Source organism: Phascolarctos cinereus, unplaced genomic scaffold (assembly GCF_003287225.1).
Source record: "Phascolarctos cinereus isolate Bilbo 61053 unplaced genomic scaffold, phaCin_HiC Scaffold_2;HRSCAF=192, whole genome shotgun sequence".
Taxonomy (NCBI): Eukaryota; Metazoa; Chordata; class Mammalia; order Diprotodontia; family Phascolarctidae; genus Phascolarctos; species Phascolarctos cinereus.
This window is the reverse complement of record NW_027555625.1, coordinates 232,987,979-233,011,347: the sequence shown is the minus strand read 5'-3', so window position 1 is coordinate 233,011,347 and position 23,369 is coordinate 232,987,979. Positions and strand designations below refer to the sequence as shown.

The window sequence follows — 23,369 nt, the reverse complement described above, 5'->3', positions numbered from 1 at the left end:
AGGTGCTTAATAAATGCTTGTTCCATTCCCTCCCACTTTGTCATTTTTATCTCATCTACTTGTTTTGCCTTGTGGATTAAAAAAAAATGTAGTTATCAGTTGACAGTTTGGTTCTTCAATGCATTCTTAAATTCTGTTCCTCTTAATATTAAATCATGTCTCATCTTTGTATTTAAAGAGCTAGAATGGTACCTAGCTCTTGATAAATGTTTGCTGAATAAACAATGACTGTCTTCCCACTTTACAACTCAACTTGCTACTGCCTCTCTTTCCTTTTATAGAAATTCATCTTGTTTTGTTCCACGCCTGCAGCCCTTCACTTTTACCCTAGAACATGGCATACCCATGAAAGCTACCAGAAGTATTTGGTTGCCAAGAATTTTAATGTCTGAATTCTCTAAGGAGTAGGCCATACTGGAGCAAGACTTGAAAAAGCAAGATTTTTCTAAAAAGCAGTAAAACATATATCCAAACTTAGGCCCAGTAAGGTAAGGTACTAACAGGTAACATATAAAACTGCCACAAAATTTAAGCAATAAAACTATTATATAACATTTGACTCTCAAACCTGTTCAATTTGGGAGGGTCAGGCAGAGCTGGAAAAAAAAAATGTTCCTGTTTGACAGCATCAGATGACAGCAGAGATAAGGTACCCTATTATTGCCATCATTACTCTTACAAAATGACAGCTCCTCCCCATTTTTCTAGAGGTATGACTCAAAATTTATCATAGACCTGAGCGCATATCTGGCCTCAGATACTTACTAGCTGTGTGACCCTGGGCAAGTGACTTAACTCCAACTGCCTCAAAAAAAAAAAAAACCAAGAAATAAAAATATGCACAACTTCAGAACGAGTGGCAACAAAAGACAACGAAACCGAACACTGATCAAGCTTGGCTATGGAGAAAATGTTATTTCCCTTCTTTGCAGAGGTAGGATGAATCATAGGTATAAAATATTTCTTGCAGAATATTGTCAGAAACTGTTCATGATGGGTTTGCTAAACAGTTTCTTTTTCAGAAAATTCTTTGTTCTAAGGGAAGCTTCACTGGGTTAAGGGATGGAAAAGGACGTGTTCAGAAAGAGACTAACAAAATCATTAAAATTAAGATGAAACCTTTCCAATACCCATTTTAAGTCACAAATTTATATAAACAAATGTTAATATGTCTTTTTATTATATTTATAAAAAATACCACTAAAACTAATTCGATTTCTCAAAAATCAAAGTTCATTTAGTGAAATATCAATGTACATTTTATATTAAAGTTGTAGTAAAAATACTGACATTTAAGTTTATACAAGTCTCATTCATATAAAAATCACATAGCATGTAAAATTTAATTAGAAAATTTATAATATTCACAAAAGTACATTATTTTGTTGACAGCTCATGAGAACATTGTCCTAAACTTTGTTAAGATACAGAACATAAATTTCACAGTTCAGTTTATCTTTTAGTATTATAGGAGAAAAATAACTTTAGAAAACTTATTTAGTTCTAAATCCAGACAGTGTGCTACGTATTAATAAGATGCACTTGAAGTAATCTGTTTAGACTACCAATGAATTGTCATTTTTTAATGTAATAACAAAGAAATAATTTTTTATGATATCCTTAAAAATAAATCATTTTCCAATTGCCGTATCTTTAATTTACAGAAGTCTGGTTGAAAATCAAGTTTACCTATATCCTTAAACAAGATAATTAGTATAAAAAATGTTGTGCTAGCAGCTTTGACTTTCCAGTTTTGGAAAGTTGGAAATTTTTTTTGACAAAACTAAATTTGGATTGTTTAAAAATTGTATGAAGTCCTGAATTTCTCCAAGAAAAAGCATAGAGACGTTAACTTTGTAAAATAAAAAATTAAGAGGTAGTGTATGAAAGGCTAGTGTTTGTATTTTAAAAGCTTAACTTGAACCCCTGCACCATTAACATATAAAACAATTGAACAATCTATGTGCTAACTCTTTTTATTATTATTCCATTCCAAAGTTGCTTAAAAAAATAACAGTGGAATATGAATGGAAGAACTCCAGTGAATTTAAAAAAAACTAGAGTATAAAATTACATAATGCTGTGCAGTCAGAATTATTTTAGTGGTACTATAAACAAAATACACTTAAAGTATCCTGTGTTAGGTATTCAGTATTTTAGCAATACTTTCATTCTTCACATAATTTTATTATATATAAATCCTTCAAAATGGAGTCATTTAATTCTTCATTTTAACACCACGCATTATAAAGGCATTCAAACTAATCCCATCATAAAGTTAATTAATAAATAATTAGTTCAGGGAATGTGTCCATAAGTCATAAGTAAAAGGAAACATGCATTTCTTCTATAATAGCCTTAACTTCTATATACAGTGTTCATGCACATGACAATTATAAATAAAAAAAAAATTAAGCAAAGAATGAAAGTTAGCAGCATTACTAGTTCTATTTGGATGCTTGTGTTAAAGCAATAAATATTCTCTCATAAAATTAATGCGAATACAATGCTTGCCACGCATAATTTTTCCTAAAGTGTAGGCAGTTTCCATAATCCAGAGATCAATACTATTAAATGAAAACTAAAAATCTTTATATAAAAGTGCACAAGTTTGTCCTACATGTATGTTCTCTTCTCTTAATCCAAGTGCATATTATACCCATGAAAATTCACATTAGAGTACATCTAAAAGGCACAAATGTACACTAACACAAAGAGAAACAAAGTGTTTTTTTCATGAGAAGTGGTAAAAAGGAATTGTCTTAAGACTCCTTCTAAGACATCAGGTTACAACCACATGGACTAAGTATCAGTAATGTTATAAGGTATGTGTGAGTACCATCTTAAAACAACTTCCACAAAACTTCACTACACTCAGGAATCACTTCTACGCTTCATAAACAAGATATACGATTTCTGAAAGCTGTTGATTATTTTGATTCTTTGAAAGTTCACATAAAACATTGTGTTGTAATTAACAAAAGCATAATGCAAGAAACCAAAGTCATAAAAATACTGTAAACCAAGAGAAGAGAACTGGTCCCAAAGGTACCAAAAAGGAGATGGAATCAGACTTTCACATTAGAATCAGAAGACTGTAGCTAACAACATTAATGTAGAATAATTTGACTGGGCTCTGCATGGCAGGTTAAATATATAACCACTTCAACTGGAAATGATCTAATTCATCTTGCAGTACTGAAAATGTACCCCTTTACTATAATAGTATTCCTTACAGACAGAATAAGCAAAAGTTTATAATTTCACTTCTAAATACTCCTTAAGTTCTAGTCTCAAATTCACCTCCAATCCACAATGATTATTTACGTTAGCCAGAAGATTAAACTAACATTTTAAAGCTTCATTATTTTTGCATGTACACTTTATATCATTGGTACAGAGGTACATATGCGTTTGAATAGCCAAATGTAAAGTTCTATGGCACCTTCATTTTAGGAAGCCACTCAGACAATAAATATCATAATGTTATAATTGTTCCATCTTCTTCTAACGGCTTTTGATCTGAAGCATGTGTTTCATGTTCCATCTTTGTGTCACTTGTGTGCTCTAAATTCACATCATTAGGAATAAAACCATTCTGTGCTGATTCAAAACTCAGTTCAATTTGTGTTAGTGATTCTAAGCTCCCAGCCATAGGAACTGCCTTGGGTATTTGCTGGGGCATTCCATTATCTTCAATAATTATGTCTTCTTCATCACTCTCTTCATCTTTAGGATCAAAATTTGTCTCAATATGTGGTGAGTAACTTATAAGGCTGTTATCAGTAGACTGACCTGAGCTGCCAGAAGTCCGACTATTCCTGACAACATTATTTCTCTGGTTTGCTGGTCTCACAGTTATAATCAGGTTACGGCTGTTTGCAATCATCATGTCTGTAACTTGATCAAGACTTTTTCCCGAAACTTCTATTCCATTAACTTCTAAAACCTCATCATTAACTGCAAGTAAGCCAGTACTCTGAGCCAGACCACCTGGAACAAGCCTGGATATGAAAATCCCTGGTACTTTTTCTAGGCCATGTGGTGTGACTCTTACACTAGAGCCATCACGGATATAGAATCCTAGTGGTTTTTCTGTTCCATATTTATAAAGACGAACTCTTCGATGTGTTTCTGGAAGAATATCCACATCTATAATGGAAGACACTGGTCTAAAGTCTTGTGGCATACTAATAACTATGTTTGGTTTCTTTTTATGGTAATCAGGACGTAATACATTTGTCAAGACATTCTTCTTCTTTGTTAATGTATCTGTACCAAAGGCACTGTAGTCTGCTTCTTCTGTTAAAAAATAAACAAAAAATTATCAGTATTAGTCTATATAGAAAAGCCATCAAAATAATGGGATATTACTCTATGGTAACATAACACAGGGCAGGAATAGTAGCCAATATACTAACAAGGATTTATAAGTCAGTAACTTAAAAGGAACACAACCAATCAGTGACTTTTTATTCAATTCATAATTTAGTACCAGTGTCATGATAAAGATATTCTAGCAAAACCACTAGATGGCCCTCTTTTGTGATAATCAGAAAACATCACCAAGATTTTTACAACGTTGAATCACACACATTAAAAAAAATCACAACTGTCTACTACATGCAACAGAGATGCAGTTTCTTTTTGAATATATGTATCTGGGGCTACAAATTTTCCACCTTGGAAGTTTTTATTTAGGTTGATGATAAAATACATTAAACTCAAATAGTTTTTTTTTAGTTAATTTATTTTGATTTATCAACAATCACTTCCATATGCTTTTGAGTTGAAAATTTTTCTCCCCCTTCCTCCCCCCCCACCCTCCCGAAGATGGCGCACAAGCTGATATAGGTTTTACATTTACATACCCATTAAACATATTTTCACATTAGTGAAGTTGTAAGTAAAAATTAAAACCAATAGGAGGAACCATCAGAAAGATGAAATAAAACTCAACAGGAGGTAAAAATAAGTGATAGCGATTCGACTTCCATAGTTCTTTCTTTGGATGTGGACAGCATTTTCCATCCCGAGGCCTCTGGAGATGTCTTAGATCCTCATTAATGCTGAGAAGGGTTCAGTTTAACAATCTTAGTCATTGCATAACATGGCTGTTATTGTGTACAAAGTCCTCTTGGTTCTGCTCACTTCACTCAGCATCAGACCATATAAGTCTTTCCAGGTTTTTCTGAAGTCAGCCTGTTCATCATTTCTTATAGCACAATAGTATTCCATTACATTCATATACCACAACTTGCTCAGCCATTCCCCAATTGATGGGCATCCTCTCAATTTCCAATTCTTTGCCACCACAAAAAGAGCTGCTATGAATATTTTTGTACATGTGGGTCCTTTTCCCATTTGTTTGATCTCTTTGGGATATAGCCCTAGAAGTGCTATTGCTGGATCAAAGGGTATGCACATTTTTGTAGCCCTTTGGGCATAGTTCCAAATTGTTCTCCAAAATGGTTGGATCATTTCACAACTCCACCAACAATGTATTATTCCAATTTTCCCACATCTCTCCAACATTTATCATTTTCCTGTTTTGTCATGTTGGCCAATCTGATAGGTGTGATGTGTACCTCAGAGTTGTTTTGATTTGCATTTCTCTAATCAATAATGATTTAGAGCATTTTTTCATATGACTATAGATGGCTTTAATTTCTTCATCTGAGAACTGTCTGTTCATATCCTTTGACCATTTATCAATTGGGGAATGGCTTGTGTTCTTATAAATTTGTCTTAATTCTCTATATATTTTAGAAATGAGGCCTTTATCAGAGAGACTGGTTGTAAAAATTCTTTCCCAATTTTCTACCTTCTAATCTTAGTTGCATTGGCTTTGTTTGTGCAAAAACTTTTCAATTTAATATAATCAAAATTATCCATTTTGCTTTTCATAATGTTCTCTATCTCCTGTTTGGTCATGAATTCTTCTGTTCTCCATAGATCTGATAGGTAAACTATTCCTTGTTCTCCCAGTTTACTTATGGTATCAGCCTTTATATCTAAGTCCTGAACCCATTTTGACTTTATTTTGGTATATGGTGTGAGATTTGGGTCTATGCCTAGTTTCTGCCATACTCTTTTCCAGTTTTCCCAGAGTTTTTTTTCAAAGAGTGGGTTCTTATCCCACAAGCCACAGGGTCTTTGGGTTTATCAAATAATAGATTACTATAGTCATTGACTACTGTGTCTTGCATATTTAACCTATTCCACTGATCCACCTCCCCATTTCTTAGCCAGTACACACCAAGCAGTTTTGATGACTGCTGCTTTATAATACAATTTAAGATCTGGAATTGCTAGGCCACCTTCCCCTGCATTTCTTTTCATTAAGGACTAAATTATTTTAAAAGCATTAATTTCCATATGCCTATTATTGTCCCCAAAGTAGATAGTTTTACATATTAATAGGAGCAAAACATAGAAAATGATCAAATTAATTGTGCTAATTGAAAGCCCAGCACATTTTAACTGCTATCACCTAAAATCTCAGTTTCTTTTCTAGGACATAAAAGCCTACATACTTTTAGCTGAAGCAATTAACTAACATTACTTATACCACGTCTTTTAAAACATTATTTTCACAAAAAACTCAGTCATATCAAAGATAAGACAAAACAAAGCACTTCTGATCCCAAAAGGAAATTTAATGCTATTGTTAGGAAGAAATGGGAAACACTTAAAGCTAGATGTGTAAATCATCCCTGCTGAAGGCAGATATATCATTCATAATTCATTGTTCACTTCAAACACTTTGTATAAACAATAACAAAAGCCCTAACCACTGAGGCAGAAAAAAGGAAAGATGAAATAACACTGAACAAGCTAACATTATGCCTTCAAAATTTATTTAGAATGGTGGGAGAAAATATATGCCAAATATGTACCAGCTCTAAACTTGTCAAATTAAAAGAACTTCAATTTCCTCATTTTTTCAGCTCTGCTGGAAGTTTAAGTTGCCAAAACTATAAGACATACAATTTTGTCAGCCATAATCTCACATATGGGGGAATTAACAAATGTTAGACATATCCAAAGTATAGAAAGGACTTTCCTAACATGTGGGTTCCACAACTACATCATGCTCTATATTAGCAAGCAGCAGTATTCTTATCAACATTAATGATCCATTTTAGACAGCTTGAATAGACAATGTACAATGTTTTCTCATGGAAAACAACCGTTTGCTTGAAAAGCTGTTTGGCTTTTAAGAAATATCTAGAAATACCAACACCTCTTTGCAAAACCTTGCATATAAGCAAATTAAGAAAACAGCTTCACTGAATCTTTTCTCAGAACATTTCATTCTCAAATAATGTGCAAAGAAAGTCTACAAAATGCATATATGCTAGTGAAAAATATAAAGATCCCTAGCCACATAAACTTAGGACAAAATAAAATTGTCTTCCTTTATAACTACTCACAGAGAGCTTAACCAGAGAAACAAATCTGCATAATTTGGCCATGCAACCAGACTCCATTTGTACATTCTTGACTAAATTCTCAAAAGCAATATGCCTGAGTACAAAGGCACCTTTGTTCTCCCATCTAGCTAAGCAGTTTACAGCTACTGGGAAAAGAAATATTTTGGCAGAAAGCCACAGTACAGGGTGTTAGTTTAAAGTGTAAAGGTGAATGTCCAAATAGAATGTAAGTTGACTTTCTACTTTAAGTCTATATGTATGCTCTGGAACTAAAGAGACTATGTGAAGTAAATTGGAGAACTCTGATCAAATTAATTTAAAGCAAAAACTCTCTTGTGTGCTACTGAGGGTCTTTGTTTTAGCGCCATAATTACTAATGTTCTAGACCAACACCTGACTTATTCAGCTACCTTAAGAATCCAAAACATAGCCAAGAACATGTAAAACATTCTGAGCAGTTAACATATCACAATGTTCGTGAACTAAATCATGTACATTTCAAGAATCCCTCTGGTTCTCAATCAGAACCTATTTACTCTTATTTTTAGGCAATGTAATTTGGTATAAAGAACAAAGGAAACTTGGGCTTAACTCCTGGTTTTCACTACTTATTAGCTGTGTCTTAGAAAGCAAGTTGTTTAACTTCGAGTTTCAGTGTCCTCATCTGGAAAAAGAGGTTAATTCAATTTGACAAATGTTTATTAAGCGCTATGTACAAGGTACTGTAACAGAACTTACACTATTTCACATTGTTAAGAAAAGTACTTGGTAAACTGCAAAGTACTATTTAAGTGCTATAGTTATAGGCAAGCACAGGACAACAGCAGTGACATCTAAAAGCCATTAAAGAGACAAAAACTGGACAAAGTATTTCACAAAGCACAGCACTGTGCCTACAGATAGTATACTGTATAAACATCTTTTCTACTTATGAACACTTTTTATCTTTTAAAAATACACAAATATTCCTAAAACTATAAGAATTAAACCGCTGCTCAAATATATATAACATTCTAAATCAAAATACAGAGAACACTTTTTCCATTAAAAGTTTAAACAAGAGCACTCATCTGCAAAGAAGTGTACTAAGTAGGGGTTGTCTGGCTATTAGGATAGCAAGATAAAAATGTTTTTTTCTCTTAAGGATACAATTAAATAATGTAGGAGACCAAGATGTCGATATACAGAACAACAGTGACCAGGCAGGTTACTTATCCTTGCCTGAACTTCAGTTTCCCCATTAAAATGAGGGAGCTATAGCAATCTCTAAGGTCCCTCCCTTTCAGCTCTACATCTTATGGTCCTAGGACTACAAAGGTAGAGTTATGCACTTAAACTTGCACAACCAAGGTTACAGCCAAGGGATTTAGTTATCAGAATTATCAGTCAATGATGTTAAATAAAACAGTATCATCTTTAATACTATCCTTTGGCAAACACAATGGCTGGTTTATTAACCTAAATGATACGCATCAGTTAAACAAAACAAATAATAGTATGTGGTTTTGTCTTTAAAAGTGGCTCTTCTTTCCAAATAGATAAGCTATAGTTCCAAAAGGAAACAAAAGATGAAGGCAATCACAACAATGGTTCCTTTAAGTAGAAGGTAAGCTTCTTGAGGTCAAGTATCATTTTGATTTTTTTATATTCCTAATGCCTACCCAGTACTAGGAACACAAAAACTTGTCTGCTGAACAACAATTTATATTTTATAACTAAAAATCATGAGGAATTACTAAGAAACTAAGCAACTACTGCCTAGATTTAATACCACTACAATTTTGGGACATATGGAGATTTTCTTCCTAAGGAAAGTTCTATAACAATTCTCCTACATCTGAAAAATTAGAGCTGGGACCAAGTACCTAAAAAGTCATTAAATTTTGTCCTATTTCTTCTCAAATACAATTTTTCCACTGCATAAAGAAAAATTCTTATTAAGTACACAGAAGATATTCCTTCAGTATGTAGATAACCAAACATCTTAGGTACTTACAATAGGAAGCACTAAGGATAAAACTAGGAAAGACAGCCCCTGTCCTCAGGGAGCTTACTAACCAAAAACAGTTTTCTTAGTGACATCTGGGGGGAAAAAATTGACATCCTTCTTGGCAGAGCTTTTTTACACAAGTAAAGCCAAAGTTTCAAATACATAAATTTTGTTTCCAAACCAGATCAGGAAACTCATTTTAGCTAAATTAAGATGCAATGGGGAAGTAAAAGCATTACATAAAAATTTAAGCATTATCAGTAAGTTAGTGTGACATTTTTATTGTAGAAACATGAACATGGAACAGCTGAAATAAGTCATTTTACTGTTTGTTATTAAAAACATAATATTCCCTTAAGAGTTCAAACTTTATTTTCCAGTTTTTCTCCTCCATAAATTTAATTAGAAAATCTTTTGTTCAGTTGACCAAAAGAAAGAAAGCTAGCTCACAACCAGTCTCTCTGATAAAGGCCTCATTTCTAAAATATATAGAGAATTAAGACAAATTTATAAGAACACAAGCCATTCCCCAACTGATAAATGGTCAAAGGATATGAACAGACAGTTCTCAGATGAAGAAATTAAAGCCATCTATAGTCATATGAAAAAATGCTCTAAATCGTTATTGATTAGAGAAATGCAAATCAAAACAACTCTGAGGTACCACATCACACCTATCAGATTGGCCAACATGACAAAACAGGAAAATGATAAATGTTGGAGAAGATGTGGGAAAATTGGAACACTAATACATTGTTGGTGGAGTTGTGAAATGATCCAACCATTTTGGAGAACAATTTGGAACTATGCCCAAAGGGCTACAAAAATGTGCATACCCTTTGATCCAGCAATAGCACTTCTAGGGCTATAAAAGAGAAAAGGACCCACATGTACAAAAATATTCATAGCAGCTCTTTTTGTGGTGGCAAAGAATTGGAAATTGAGAGGATGCCCATCAATTGGGGAATGGCTGAGCAAGTTGTGGTATATGAATGTAATGGAATACTATTGTGCTATAAGAAATGATGAACAGGCTGACTTCAGAAAAACCTGGAAAGACTTATATGGTCTGATGCTGAGTGAAGTGAGCAGAACCAAGAGGACTTTGTACCCAATAACAGCCATGTTATGCAGTGACTAAGATTGTTCAACTGAACCCTTCTCAGCATAATGAGGATCTAAGACATCTCCAGAGGCCTCGGGATGGAAAATGCTGTCCACATCCAAAGAAAGAACTATGGAAGTCGAATCGCTATCACTTATTTTTACCTCCTGTTGAGTTTTATTTCATCTTTCTGATGGTTCCTCCTATTGGTTTTAATTTTTACTTACAACTTCACTAATATGAAAATATGTTTAATAGGAATGTAAATGTAAAACCTATATCAGATTGTGTGCCATCTTGGGGAGGAAGGGGAAGAAAAATTTTCCACTCAAAACCATATGGAAGTGATTGTTGATAAATCAAAATAAATTAATAAAATTAAATAAATAAATATATATATATATATAAGAAAAAAAATTAAAAAGCTAGCTAGTAATAGAAGACCTAGAATCTTTGTAAAAATCACTTTCAGGATTTAATTTTCTATCTCCCTCTTTTTTTCCCTCTATTATTTCCATGGCAACAGCACTAGAAATATGCACCTCTTATCCCTTGCCATAGAAAACCAGTCTTTGTAAGAAACAGGTATAGTATTCAGCTGAACCTCAAGCCCCAAAAAGTTAAAGTAAAAACAACTGATTCAAGATGCAGAAGTTTTCTAAACTCAAGCCAAAAAAAAAAAAAAAGTATCCCGGTACTAATGATTCATAGAGTCTTACACTCTGGGAATTTGTTTTCTTTAACATAATCTTAAGGGGGGAAAAAAAATCACAACTTAAAATTTATGATTATTATAACAAGTTGTCACCAAGGTGCATGAAATTGCTGTCTATGCAAACAAATTAGTTTACTATCAACTAAGGAGGAAGATAGTGGCAGCAGAATATGATTTCCAAGTTTAAAGCTGTTTCTTGGACCAAATAGTACCTAGTTATGTTTACATAAAACCTGTTGTATAAATAGCCATTAGGCTCTTGTCAAGAAAAGTATCAAAATAAAGTATGATAACATATAGCTTTAAATGGACTAAACTGTACTCTTCCCTTGACAGGAAAGTCATCATTTGCATTAAGTTCCTAGAAAACACATAAAACTAGAGAACAAAATACTACTCTTTGGTAAGAATATTTTTCCCATTAAAATGTTGCTTATTTCTAAAGTCTTAATGACAATATACACCAAGCGTCCATTTTCACTATTTAGGAAACTGATATGAAGAAAAGCTAAGAAAAATAGGTGTCTTGTTTGATATCTTGATTGAAATTAAAAATCCTTCTAATACTAAAAAATATTGGGATAAATACCCAATAAAGGAATTTAGAAAGTTACAGACTCTCAAAAGAAGTTAGGACTGAATTTTAATGTTAAGTTAAAGACAAGATAACTAAATTAATACACAAAACAGATGGTGTTATAATCCAACTGCCACAAACCTTAGATAAAAGGATCAACTATTATGCAGTTATTAAAAAAAACTTAATGTTCATACTCTACCTGTTGAATATTATGAAAATCAATACCAGCTTATTAGAAACTCCCACTACATAAGGTCTATTATGTAAAAATTAAGGCACAAGGGTAAAAATGACAATTGTGGGAAATTTTTCATACAAAAGATTCTTTAATGACTGTCCCTCAAGTTCTTACTCTCTTATGTATTTTTAATGCTCTGGTGCAGCTTGAAGCAGACCACAGAGTTCAGTAATAGGATGATATGCCAGGCCTCATAATTTAGCATGCCAGAACCCAGATGCTACGTAGCCATGGCCTCCATTCTACCACCGCTGTGACGTCCTTACTTTCTTCTACTGTTTCCTTTTATAATATAGATGCTGAACCTGATGCTGGTTGCCCTACACTTCTTCATTCACCAAAAATACAGAAGGTACACACATTCTCAGTCAAACAGAATTAAAAACTAAAGTTTTTTTCTCTTAAAAGTTTTTGGTGCTGTAAGCACAGTTCCACTGGAGAACTTATTTAATATAGAAAATGCTGTGCTTTCAAATCTTTTTTTTTTTGCAACATTAATAAAATAAATATTTACTGACCTCTGAAATAACCTACAGACCAGTTTTCCTGTCACTCACTAATCACAGGAAACAATAAATCTAAAATAAGCAATCACAGATCATAGATTTAGAGCTGGAAAAGACCTCAGATCATTTACTCCAACCTTTTCATTCTACAGATGAGAAAACTTAAGACCCAGGGAGGTCCAAGGTGAGTTTTGTACCTAATTCTACAAACTAATTATATTTAAAATATCAACAATAGCTTAAAATCAGAATAAGTTCATTCTTTTTTGGTTTTTGGTGAGGTAATCGGGGTTAAGTGACTTGCCCAGTGTCACACAGCTAGTGTAAACTGTCTGAGGTCACATTTGAATTCAGGTTCTCCTGATTCCAGGGCCGGTGCTCTGTCTACTGTGCCACCTAGCTGCCCCAATAAGTTCATTCTTTCAACAAAGTCTAGTGATTAGCAACATAGTTTTTCTGAAGTCATACTTACCTTTTTTTTGTATAAAAATCCTAAGCAGCGGATTGGCTGTTGAAACAGCTTTATGATAGTTATCATCATTATTTATAGGCAGTAAGTCTCCATGAACATCTGCATAGCCTACTAAAACTTCAACATTGGGTATCTTATGAACATGCTGTAGTAATCCATAAAACTCTTCAAATTTTCCAGGTTTAGACCGTTCCAGAGAAAATCGACGAAATTCTGCTCCAAACTATAAACAAAATATACATAATAAATTAGCTTTAGGAAAAATATCAAAAGTCACAATTTCAACATCAACAAGCATTTATTTTGTGTGCCAGAAACAGTGCTAGACACTAGGGGCATAAAAGTCAACAGGATACTGATGTTATGTCATATCAGCAAAAGTAAAAACATTTCTAAGGAAGCTATGAAATAGTCAACAAAATGATACCCCTATTAATCAAGAAAGTACATTTCATAACAGCTTCCTTACTAAAGGAAAGAAATATAATTAGCACTATAGTATAGTAGACAGAGCACTGATTTGAGGCAAGAAGTTCAAACATCTTGGCTTTGCCAATCACTCACCACCTGGTTTCTGGCCTGGGCTCTAATATTAAGAGGGAGATTTCTAAGGTCCCTTCTAGCTCTAAAATCCAATGATTTCTGCCTCTGAGAAGGTTGGGGTTCTATCCTTGTCTCTGTCCCCCTAATCTTTTGATGTCTAGGAAAGTCACTGTACCACTGTCCTATGCAGAATAAGTTGAGCACCTAGGGGTTTCTTGGTTCAGGCCTAGACTCCATGATCTGACAAAAAGCTCTCTCTGCTACTACATGCAGGGACCAGAATTTTATCCAATCCACCCATTCTCACACCAACTTAACTACAAGAAGCTTTGTTTCTACACTGATTGAATCTCTTTTCAATTACTAGCAAAGAAATAAAAGAATTTATGCCTTCTAGGAGCTTTCAAAGTAGTCTGGAGAAATACACTGGAAGAAGTGCAAAAGTAATAAATACACGCAAATGACAACACTTCTAGTAACTTCAAATTGGACACAGAGGTGCTTTGGGGTTTAATATATAAAACCTCACCAAAATGCCCAATAGTTTTAACTTTACACAATTTTAAGAGGCATGCAGAACAAGATTTTAAAAGATATAATATCAGTAAAGATGTTATTTTTGAGTCAGTGTGGTACAGCGGAGGAAAAAAGTAATACAAGTTCTAGGCTCTAGGTCTAGGTTAGATGGTAATCCCATCACTTTATAGCTACGTGTGACCTCAAGATACTTAACCTGCATCTTCATCTGTGAAATGGGGACATACCTAGCTTATTTCACAGGGGTTGATGTGTGGAAAATGTACGTGAAATTTCTCTGAAAATTGTAATATGATGTTAAATGCTGAAATGTGTTTCAATGCTACTTTGTGAAGAACCTTTCTATGATTAAGGATCACAGATTTAGATTTAAAATGTACCCCACGTTATTTAGTCAAATTCCCTCATTTTACAGATAATGAAAATAATGCCAGGGGAGGCCAACTGACCTGCCCAAGTACAAGGATTAAAACCCATGGCTTCAGACCAACATTCTTCTCACTGCATGCCTTGGTGGAATATCTGAACACTACTACTGTCAGAAAAATCATACTTAATGAGTTCCTCCAAACCTAACTAGTTTAGTCCTCAGATGACAAAAGTTCTCCAGGCCTTTATAGTGTGGTTGAGGATACACACACACACACACACACACACACACACATATATAATATATATACACACACACATATATATGTATTACATTATATATATGTATATATATGTGTGTGTGTGTGTGTATATATATATATATATATATATATATATATATATATATAAAAAATACATATATGTAATATAATATGCCAGAGTGTACTTCACTGGCACAGCTTGCAAAAACCCACTTCATGGCACTTTCAGTGAGACTTTCATGGAGAAACACAGAATTTCTATATTATTAACCTGTGCTAATAAGATCAAACGTTAAATTGCTAAACAAAGAAGATTTAATAGTAATTAATCCCAGAATCTCATCAGTACAAAAGATGAAATTCTGCCTCTACACTTTGTTACCCTTTGACCTCTCATCTGGTCAAGTTCAGACAATAATGCCGAAAAAACTCAACTGATGTCAGACAAGTGGTTCAGTGGATAGAGTGCTGGGCCTAGAATCAGGAAGAGCTGAATTTAAATCCAGCCTTACTAGCTAGCTGTGTGACCCTGGACCAAATCACTTAACCTATCTTTGCCTCTTTTTCCTCAACTGGAAAACTCGAATAATAACAGCACCTACCTTGAAGCGTTCGTTGCTGTGAAAATCAAATGAAATATTTATTTAAAAAAAACAAGACACTTATCACAGTACCTGGAATATAGTGGGCACTATATAAATGCTTATTCCTTCCCTTTCCCTAAAAGGAACTTAAGTCCTATTCTGAAAACCACAATTTAAAAAAAAATCACACCCTAAGTAGGCATAACAAAAAATGGGCAAAAATCGTCAAACATTAAAATGAGAAAATCTGAGTTAGAAGGACCTCAAAAAGCAGCTAGATCGGGTTGATCTAGCTGAATAGTAATCCCAGCAAGTGATCATAAACATAACAGCAACATAAAAATTAGTAACCTAAATTAAGTACATACAAATACAAGAAATGTAATTTTCTGTAAAAATGTAATAAAAATTGCTGTGTACTGACCTCATTAGAACATTGTGTAGGTTATTAATAAAATGCACAAAAAGAACTTTGAATTCTTTGGAATAAGGAGCTATTTTTAAAAATAGGTGTGATAATTAATATAAGCATCTTCACTGAACACAGCAAATAAGCCTCTCTTACTCTTAACAAGTCAATGAAACATAAACTCCACAACCACCATCATTTTTGTCTATCTTTCAATCCCCAGGCCTGTTGTAGTGTTTTTTTTTTTGCAAAAGAAACTTATTTTTCCGCAAGTGCTAAAAATAAGGAGAGATGACAGAAGTCTCAAAAATTCCTTAGTTTCCCATTTACCTTTAAAAGTTGGCCTTTCCGTCATTCCTTATCTACTATGTACTTAGATTACTTATCACCTAACTAGGGAAAATATTAAATCCCTGTAATAGTGTAGAATTTTACATGGTTGCCAATTCACTTCCCAAACTCCCTTAGTGTTACCTGCATCACTATTCTTAGTAATTCTATATAGCTAAATACCTTACCTGCAAGTATTAGAACACACAAACACCAGTTTTAACAGGCAATAAATTAAAATAATTTCTGAAATATAAACTTTGTCAAGAAAATCTGGTGATTCATACCTACAGCTATCTTTTGGAGCTTAGTCACACCTACACATTACAAAGTAAATAAAACCCAATAGAAACACCCTTCATATCAGTGTTAGAAGTGCTATGACAACATCAAGTCAGTTTATTTTAATTACCCTGATGCTATCAAAATTTCATATTTGTTAGTAACTAGGAGAAAACTTCAGAGTGTTTCTCAACAGCACTACCATTATCCCTAAAATTTTAATAAACATTTTATATTAGTTTAACATTTTAGAACATCTTGCTAAACATTTGCTATATAAATCCTCTTTAAGATGTTTCTTTCCCCTTAATATGAAAAAGATAGATACTTTGATTAAGGCAATGGGAAATTTTATGACTTTACTGTAAATCTATGCCCTTTGGTAAATGCTGCTTTGTAATTCCTGGCAAAAAGCATTCTGAGTAACAAAGATTGTTATGCCTTTTGCAATAACACAACAGGATTAAGAGGAATTTTTTACACCATGGGGAAAAAACCTAGCATAAGGACAAAAAGAAGACATAATCAACTATTATCTTCAAGAGAATTATTCACTAGATAGACTTAGTACCAGTTTTCCATTAGTTTACTCCTACCGTCCAGCATATCAAATATCTGTCTGGCTAGTAAATTTCTTCCATGGTCATTGGATAACCAATTTTAAGATTAGCCTAAGAAAGGCAATCAAATCAGGAGGGCCTATAGCTCCAAGAATCAATGACACTAGAGTGATAACTGGCTGTGAAATTTCTCACTTCAAGAGATAATTAGACAGGTTATATCTACTATACAGAAAAAAAAATAATTTCAAATCCAAAGAATAGCCCTGTTAATGGAAAGAAATAGATAACCACTACTCTACATTTAAAGAGTCAATTCTGAGCCAAGTAATAATATTAATTTCTATGAAATTTTATTGACCCTATTGCTTTGCCTATCTACCTATCCTAAGCTAAAAGAATAACAGCAGGATATACTATACATAGCTCTTTACAACTTAAAAAACTTTCCTAAGAATATGTATCTCAAGTTGAGCTTCCAATGGCTATATTGAGAAGGAAAAGTATATAAAACTTTAACATATCAAATATGCCATGCAAATGATTTACCTCCAACTACATACATGTGAGAATTTTAAGTCAAATGGCAGAAAAGCAGAGGAAAATCTCTTAAAGCCTAGTCCTATTAACAGACATTATTTTGACATGCATTTTGAGGGCCCCTATGCAAGGCACTATAACAAATGCTCTTAATTGTGTAGCCTAGAACAATTTAAAATTCCATCATATTAAAGACAGCATATTTTGATTGAGTATTATTAATTCATTTTTTAAAGTGTTAAAACCTACTGGCTAAGTAGTAGTCAATGCCTGGTTCTGAGATCGGACCACACCCGAGAATGTCAACCTGAGCTCCCACAAAACCAAATCTGGTGACAGAACCGCAGAAAGGCATCTCAATCATCTTGCATGGACTCATTACTGTTACAGTACTACCAAAATTTATTTTGAATCATATTACTCTCATGCAAACAATTTCAATTTGCAATGACATGAAAGATGGAGAGGAAGAGTATATTCTTTAAAATTGCAAGTCTAAAGTCTGATTTGATGACTACATTTATGCTCTAATAGTACATAGTTTTAACCAAATTCTACCACACACACACACGAACAGTGTTTCAACTATTAACTTTCAAAAACAAGGCAAATGTAGCTATCCCTGATCTCATTTTAAAGATTATAAGAACTTGAAAATACATGGTCATCATCCCCTGAAGACCTCATTTCCTCTTCTATGTATCTATCCCTTAAGAAACTTTTCCCTAGTATCTACATTCCGCGGATCACTACTCCTAATGGGCAAACCTTCGGTACTCCGTACTCGTGAATTCAATTATGTAATGTTATGTTGCATTTGATACATTATTTTGTAGCTATTTTCATGGAACTTTACATGTTTTAGGTTGGTGTCCCTGCAGTACTGTAGGTAAACTTTGGATAGACAGAGACAGTCTTCTGTTTATATCTCCTAAAGCAGTGTTCAGTACTTCTCACAAACTAGCTATGTGATCTTATACAGGTCTCGGCCTCTGACTCTAGTGTAAAGGGGAGTGGGGGTGGGGTTTGAGCGGGGAAGGTTAGAACAAGGTCTACTTGATTCCATCCAGTTAATATTATCTGGATTCAAGGAAAGGTTTATTGGGATTGAAATGCCTCTTATGCATGTCTTCTCCAAATCCACAGTTAAATCAATCTCATTTAAAAGAGTCTTCCCCACCATACCCTTTGATCACTCCTTTAAGACTTTCAGTGGTATCCCCACTACTCAGGCACTCAGTCGACATCTAATTAACTGGTTTGTGGCTCATACATTACCTTGTAAATAGTTAAAATAATTTCACGTCTTATGTGTTTGGGTTTTGTTTCCCCTCCTCAGCAGACCAAAGTTCTGTTAAGTATTAATGAAATTTAAAAATTCTGTTGTGATGAGTTAACACTCTCAAAGAGTAAACAGATTAACAAGATTAGTAACCGACAGGACCTTATTTTCGCTACGATGGGAAGCAAATCTAATTTGGTGAGGTAAATTTTCTACTCCTTGGGCTAGCGAGGGGGAAACAGCAAAAGTAACTCAACCAAACACCCTCGCCGCTGAATGAGATCTAAATCGTTTTTCCCCTTCCACCTACCTCTTAGTTCGGCGCAATCCCCCGCTTCCTACACTCACCTGCGGGTTCCAAGCTGGGGGTGGGGAGGGGAGGAATGCTGGTCGGCTCCCAGTAACCATACTGGCTCCGCTCCAGCCTCCCGGGTAGGGGCCGGCGTGCGGCCGGAGCTCACCGCCCGGCCCTCCAAGTTCCTCCCCGAGTTCCCGGCGCCGACGTTCGGGGCTCACCCCCGCGCCCAACCGACGCTGCGCCCCCACCCCGCGCCCTCCCTCCGTCCCCTCCACCCCGCACGCTCCCGGGGTCCCGTACTCACCTTGCTCTTCACCTCCATGGTGCCCAGGCAGCCGCTGCCCGCGCCGTGCCGGTGAGCCCTGTTCATGGTGAGGGCGGGGGAGCGGACTGTCTGTCCGGCCTGCTGTCCGTCTGTCCCAGGCGGCCCCCTGTCCCGGGGCGAGGGGACGAACGGGAGGGAGGGCCTCCGGCCTGCGCGCGCACAAGCCACCTGCACTTGTGGTGGCGGCGGCGGCTTCGCCTCGTCTGGCTTCCAGTCCCTCCAGCCGCAGGGCTGAGGCGGCGGCTGCGGCGCCCGGTTGGGGGCGCCGAGGCGGCTCAGGCAATTCGAGGAGGGGGAGGGGGCGGCTACTAGCGCTCAGCCTCGCTTTCAACTGGCGCGATCTCGCGCGCGCCCCTCACGCACCTGCAGTTAAGTGGGGTGAGGGCGGGGCGGGGAGACGCCACGACTGCGGTGCGCGCGCTCTCCTGCCGACCCCTAACCCGAGGGGAGGCCGAGGAGAAAGAAGCGGAGAAGCGTCTGACTCCTCTCAACCGCCCAAGGAGCGAAGCAGGCGTCTACAACCCCGATAAGCTCTATTAGTTGAATAGAATGGAGAGCAAGGGAAGGGGAGGGAAGAAGAGGGAGGGGGAACGTCACGCGCCCCTCCCACCCCCGCGCCCGCCTAGAGACGCCTGGGGGAGCACCTGAAGAGCGGGGGCGGTCTCCACCCCTTCCCCATTCAACCCCTCCTTAACCGCAGTTAAGGAGGGAAGTAGAGCGCATGCGTGGCTGCTGGAGTTTCCGCCGCAGAGGCTAGAGAACGGGGGAAGGGCGGGGGTCTAGGCCGGAAGCGAGAGCGCACCTGGAGGAGGTCTATGGGGACTGCGGGGGCGGAGCCGCCTGCCCGCCGGCCATGCTCCCTTTCCCCTTCCCCCCGCCCCCGAGGCTAGGGGTGCGCGGACCAGGTCTCCTGCGGGCTGGGGTTCTGGGCCGTTTGCAAATGAGCACCTGTTACTCCGGCGGCATGCGTTAGAGCTTTGCTTGGGGGGAGCACTGGACTGCATGTAGGCGCTTAACGAATCTTAAAGTGCTGTCTGAATGTCAGGTATTACTCATCCAGCGAGCAAAAGCTTCGGCTTCCTTGCGGGATGGCCCACGGCGAGAATTCGATTTGCTTCTTTCCAAATCGAGACTTGGGGCTCGGAGCCGTCACCTCTCGTTCTCGCTCCGCCGGTACCAGTCTTACGCAACAATCTCCTGGCTCCAGGGAGCCATGGCTGAACCGTCGAGCTCTTCACACCGGCACCCACCCTCCCTTTTAATTTGAGACACAGTTTATGATAGTCGGTGCCCTTCTTGAGGAGCTTGACAATGAATCTCCCCCGTATTTGGTGGTTCAGAAGTTGCCATGGCCAAATAATTCATCCTCTGGGCATGAGCCTTTTCCCACCTTGCAGATAGGCTGCACGTACATACACACACACACACACACACACACACAGTTGGTCGGAGGGCCTTACTCCATATTTGACTGGCTTGGAAGACCTTCACTACCTCAGTTTAGGCTCTTTTGGCCTAATTTTTGAGCCGCTCCCCCCTGATGCCACGCTCTTATTTTCCTCCCGGCCTAACCTGGGTTCCTTTCATGGTGCTTTAAAATGTTGCCTTAGCACTTTTAGATATTAGTCATCCTGACCACCAACCCCTACCTGCAGTTTTCTATAGTGGACCATTCAGGCTATGTCCCTTAGGGACAAAAATTTCCGTTATCTTCTAAGTTTCCCCGCTAGGAATAGTACCAAATTTTCACCAACAAATTGACCCTTACCTCTCATCTTAGGAGAGAGGAAAATGGAGGCTTCTAAAAATATCTCCCAGAGGGCAAGTTCCCAAACTGCAGAAAAAGGTCCCAGGCTAATTTGTACTTGAGCCGACAAATCCTTGTGAGATTTGTTAAAGATGATTCAGGAGTGGAAAGAATGCTAAACCTGTAGTTATGGAACCTGGGTTCAAATTCTAGCTTTATTATGTACTGGCTGTGTGACCTTGGACAAATCACTTTACCTTTTCAAGACTCAGTTTTTTCCTCTGTAAAATGGGGATAATAATACATCCACTTCCTGTTTTACAAAGCTGTTTAGGAGAAAATGTTTCATAAGCTTTAAGCCTTAAAAAAACAGTTATTACATCGTTCAAAGACTCATTCTAGGAAATACCAAATTTGGCTAAGAATTTGTCCTAGCCTTAATGTTGTTTACGGTTTTGTACCATGGTAGGAGGGATAAGCCACAAACTCCTACAGTAAAGATTCACCACATTCCTAGTTAAGTGTTTTGGAGAAAAGGACAAAACAAAAATAAATTGCTTTGTCTGGGTACTTCCGTAGTTTCAGGTGAGTTATTCCATGTCTGCAGCAGGATAGCAAGATCTTCTAGGGTAGGGACTCCACCTTACCTAGAAGGGAATAAAAAGGGAATTTGCCCCTTGACCTTATTGACTCTTTCAGCTAAACTGTGAGAAAGTTACAAAAGAACAGCTCACACAGTTTTGTGATTTCACTTACTGTAGAGAGATCTAGAGAAGAACTCGGAATTTGAAACGTCCTGATTCTACTACTCATACTACTTTTGTGTTTCCTTCAGGGGCCTATGTTCAGTCACGTTCAACTTTTCATGACCCCATTTGGGGTTTTCTTGGCAAAGTTATTGGAATGAGGCAAACAGGGTTAAGTGATTTTCCCAGGGTCACATAGGTACTAAGTGTCTGAGGCCAGCTTTGAACTCAGGAAGATAAGCGTTTCTGACTCCAGACGTGGGCCATATCCACTATGCCACCCAGCTGCCCTAGCTGCTCTGTACCTTCAGCCTTAAAATGAGAGTTGAACTGGATGATCTTTAAGGGCCCTCCCTTCCAGTTCTAAATCGGTTCTAACCCTGTAAGGTGGATTCTTCACTGGATCTCTGAGGTAGATATATTATTATCATTTTGAGATAAGGCTACTGAGAAATTCTTAAAACGTTTAAAAAAGAAAAAGGTTCTTGGGAGGAGTTTGACATTCCTTAGGGAAGAGGAAAGTATTCAGATCACTAAGAGAATTCTTCCTCCGAGAATTTCTGCTTGCCCTGAGTCTCCTACCACTGCTGTTCAGAGCTTTGGAGAGGAAATGAGGAGGAAAGGAACTGGAACCCACATAAGTAATTAAGGACCCTAGTTTATAACCTGCTCTTCTCACCTGAATATAAATAGGATTTGTTGCATTCTTTATATTTTTGTCCTTTGTACCTAGCTATACCCTACGTATAGGTATATATAGAGGCTTAATGAATGCTTGTTGATTCATTGGTTGATTGATTTGGGCTCTTGGAAATACTATTCATTTGGCCTGGTACCTTGGGAAATATATATTACGCTTTGTAGAAATCCTCCTGTCTCCCCACTCCACCTCCCAAAGTATACCGTAAGCCAACAGATCCAGGAGACAGTCTTTTGAGAAAGCCTGTTTGTCCAGGAAGTATGGATGGCAGTTTATAACTGTGTTTCAGAACCTCATGTTATCAATACTGATTTATCAGAGTTCTTCTGATGGAAGGTACATAAGCCTGCCTCCTGTGGGCACTGCATTCCTGAAGGTATTGTCATGCCCCCTTAGGGTGTGGTTTCCCTTACAAGGACTTTCCTTTCTAGATGTTTGCTTCCTGGTTCTCCTAAGAGGAACTCAAAGCTTGCATCACTGGGTAATTAGAGGTGTAAAAAAATGGTTTAAATTTGATAAAGGGGAGGAGGGCATCATCGCCTTCCGGGTCCTTTTCCTATTACTGGTTCAGCCTGTGATTCAGCCTTTCCCAAGCTATTCAAAGCTCTTGATGTTTTGAGACTGACACTAATCTGCCTTCATCCAACCCTTCCCCCAAATCCCCATTCACCTCTAAAGCAGAAGTCTTATATCCTGTTCTTCTTTAGAGTACAGCTATTGCGTAGTAGGTACTCAATAAATACTCTGAATGAGTGAATGAGGTCAAAGTTACTTACCCTTGGTGAATGTAAAATCAATTCAACAAATATTTA

The 23,369-nt window shown here is 36.9% G+C and overlaps 1 protein-coding gene across 1 annotated transcript; it reads right to left on the bottom strand.

Moving 5' to 3' along the window:
• Nucleotides 1-1,960: 1,960 nt before the first annotated feature.
• PARD6B (par-6 family cell polarity regulator beta) lies at nt 1,961-20,004 on the bottom strand. Its single transcript, XM_020984210.2, has 3 exons — nt 19,344-20,004; nt 13,043-13,265; nt 1,961-4,302 (listed from the first exon to the last, which is right to left on the bottom strand). The coding sequence occupies exons 1-3, from the start codon at nt 19,407-19,409 to the stop codon at nt 3,479-3,481; spliced, it is 1,113 nt and encodes a 370-aa protein (XP_020839869.1). The 5' UTR covers nt 19,410-20,004; the 3' UTR covers nt 1,961-3,478.
• Between the last annotated feature and the right edge of the window lie 3,365 nt (nt 20,005-23,369).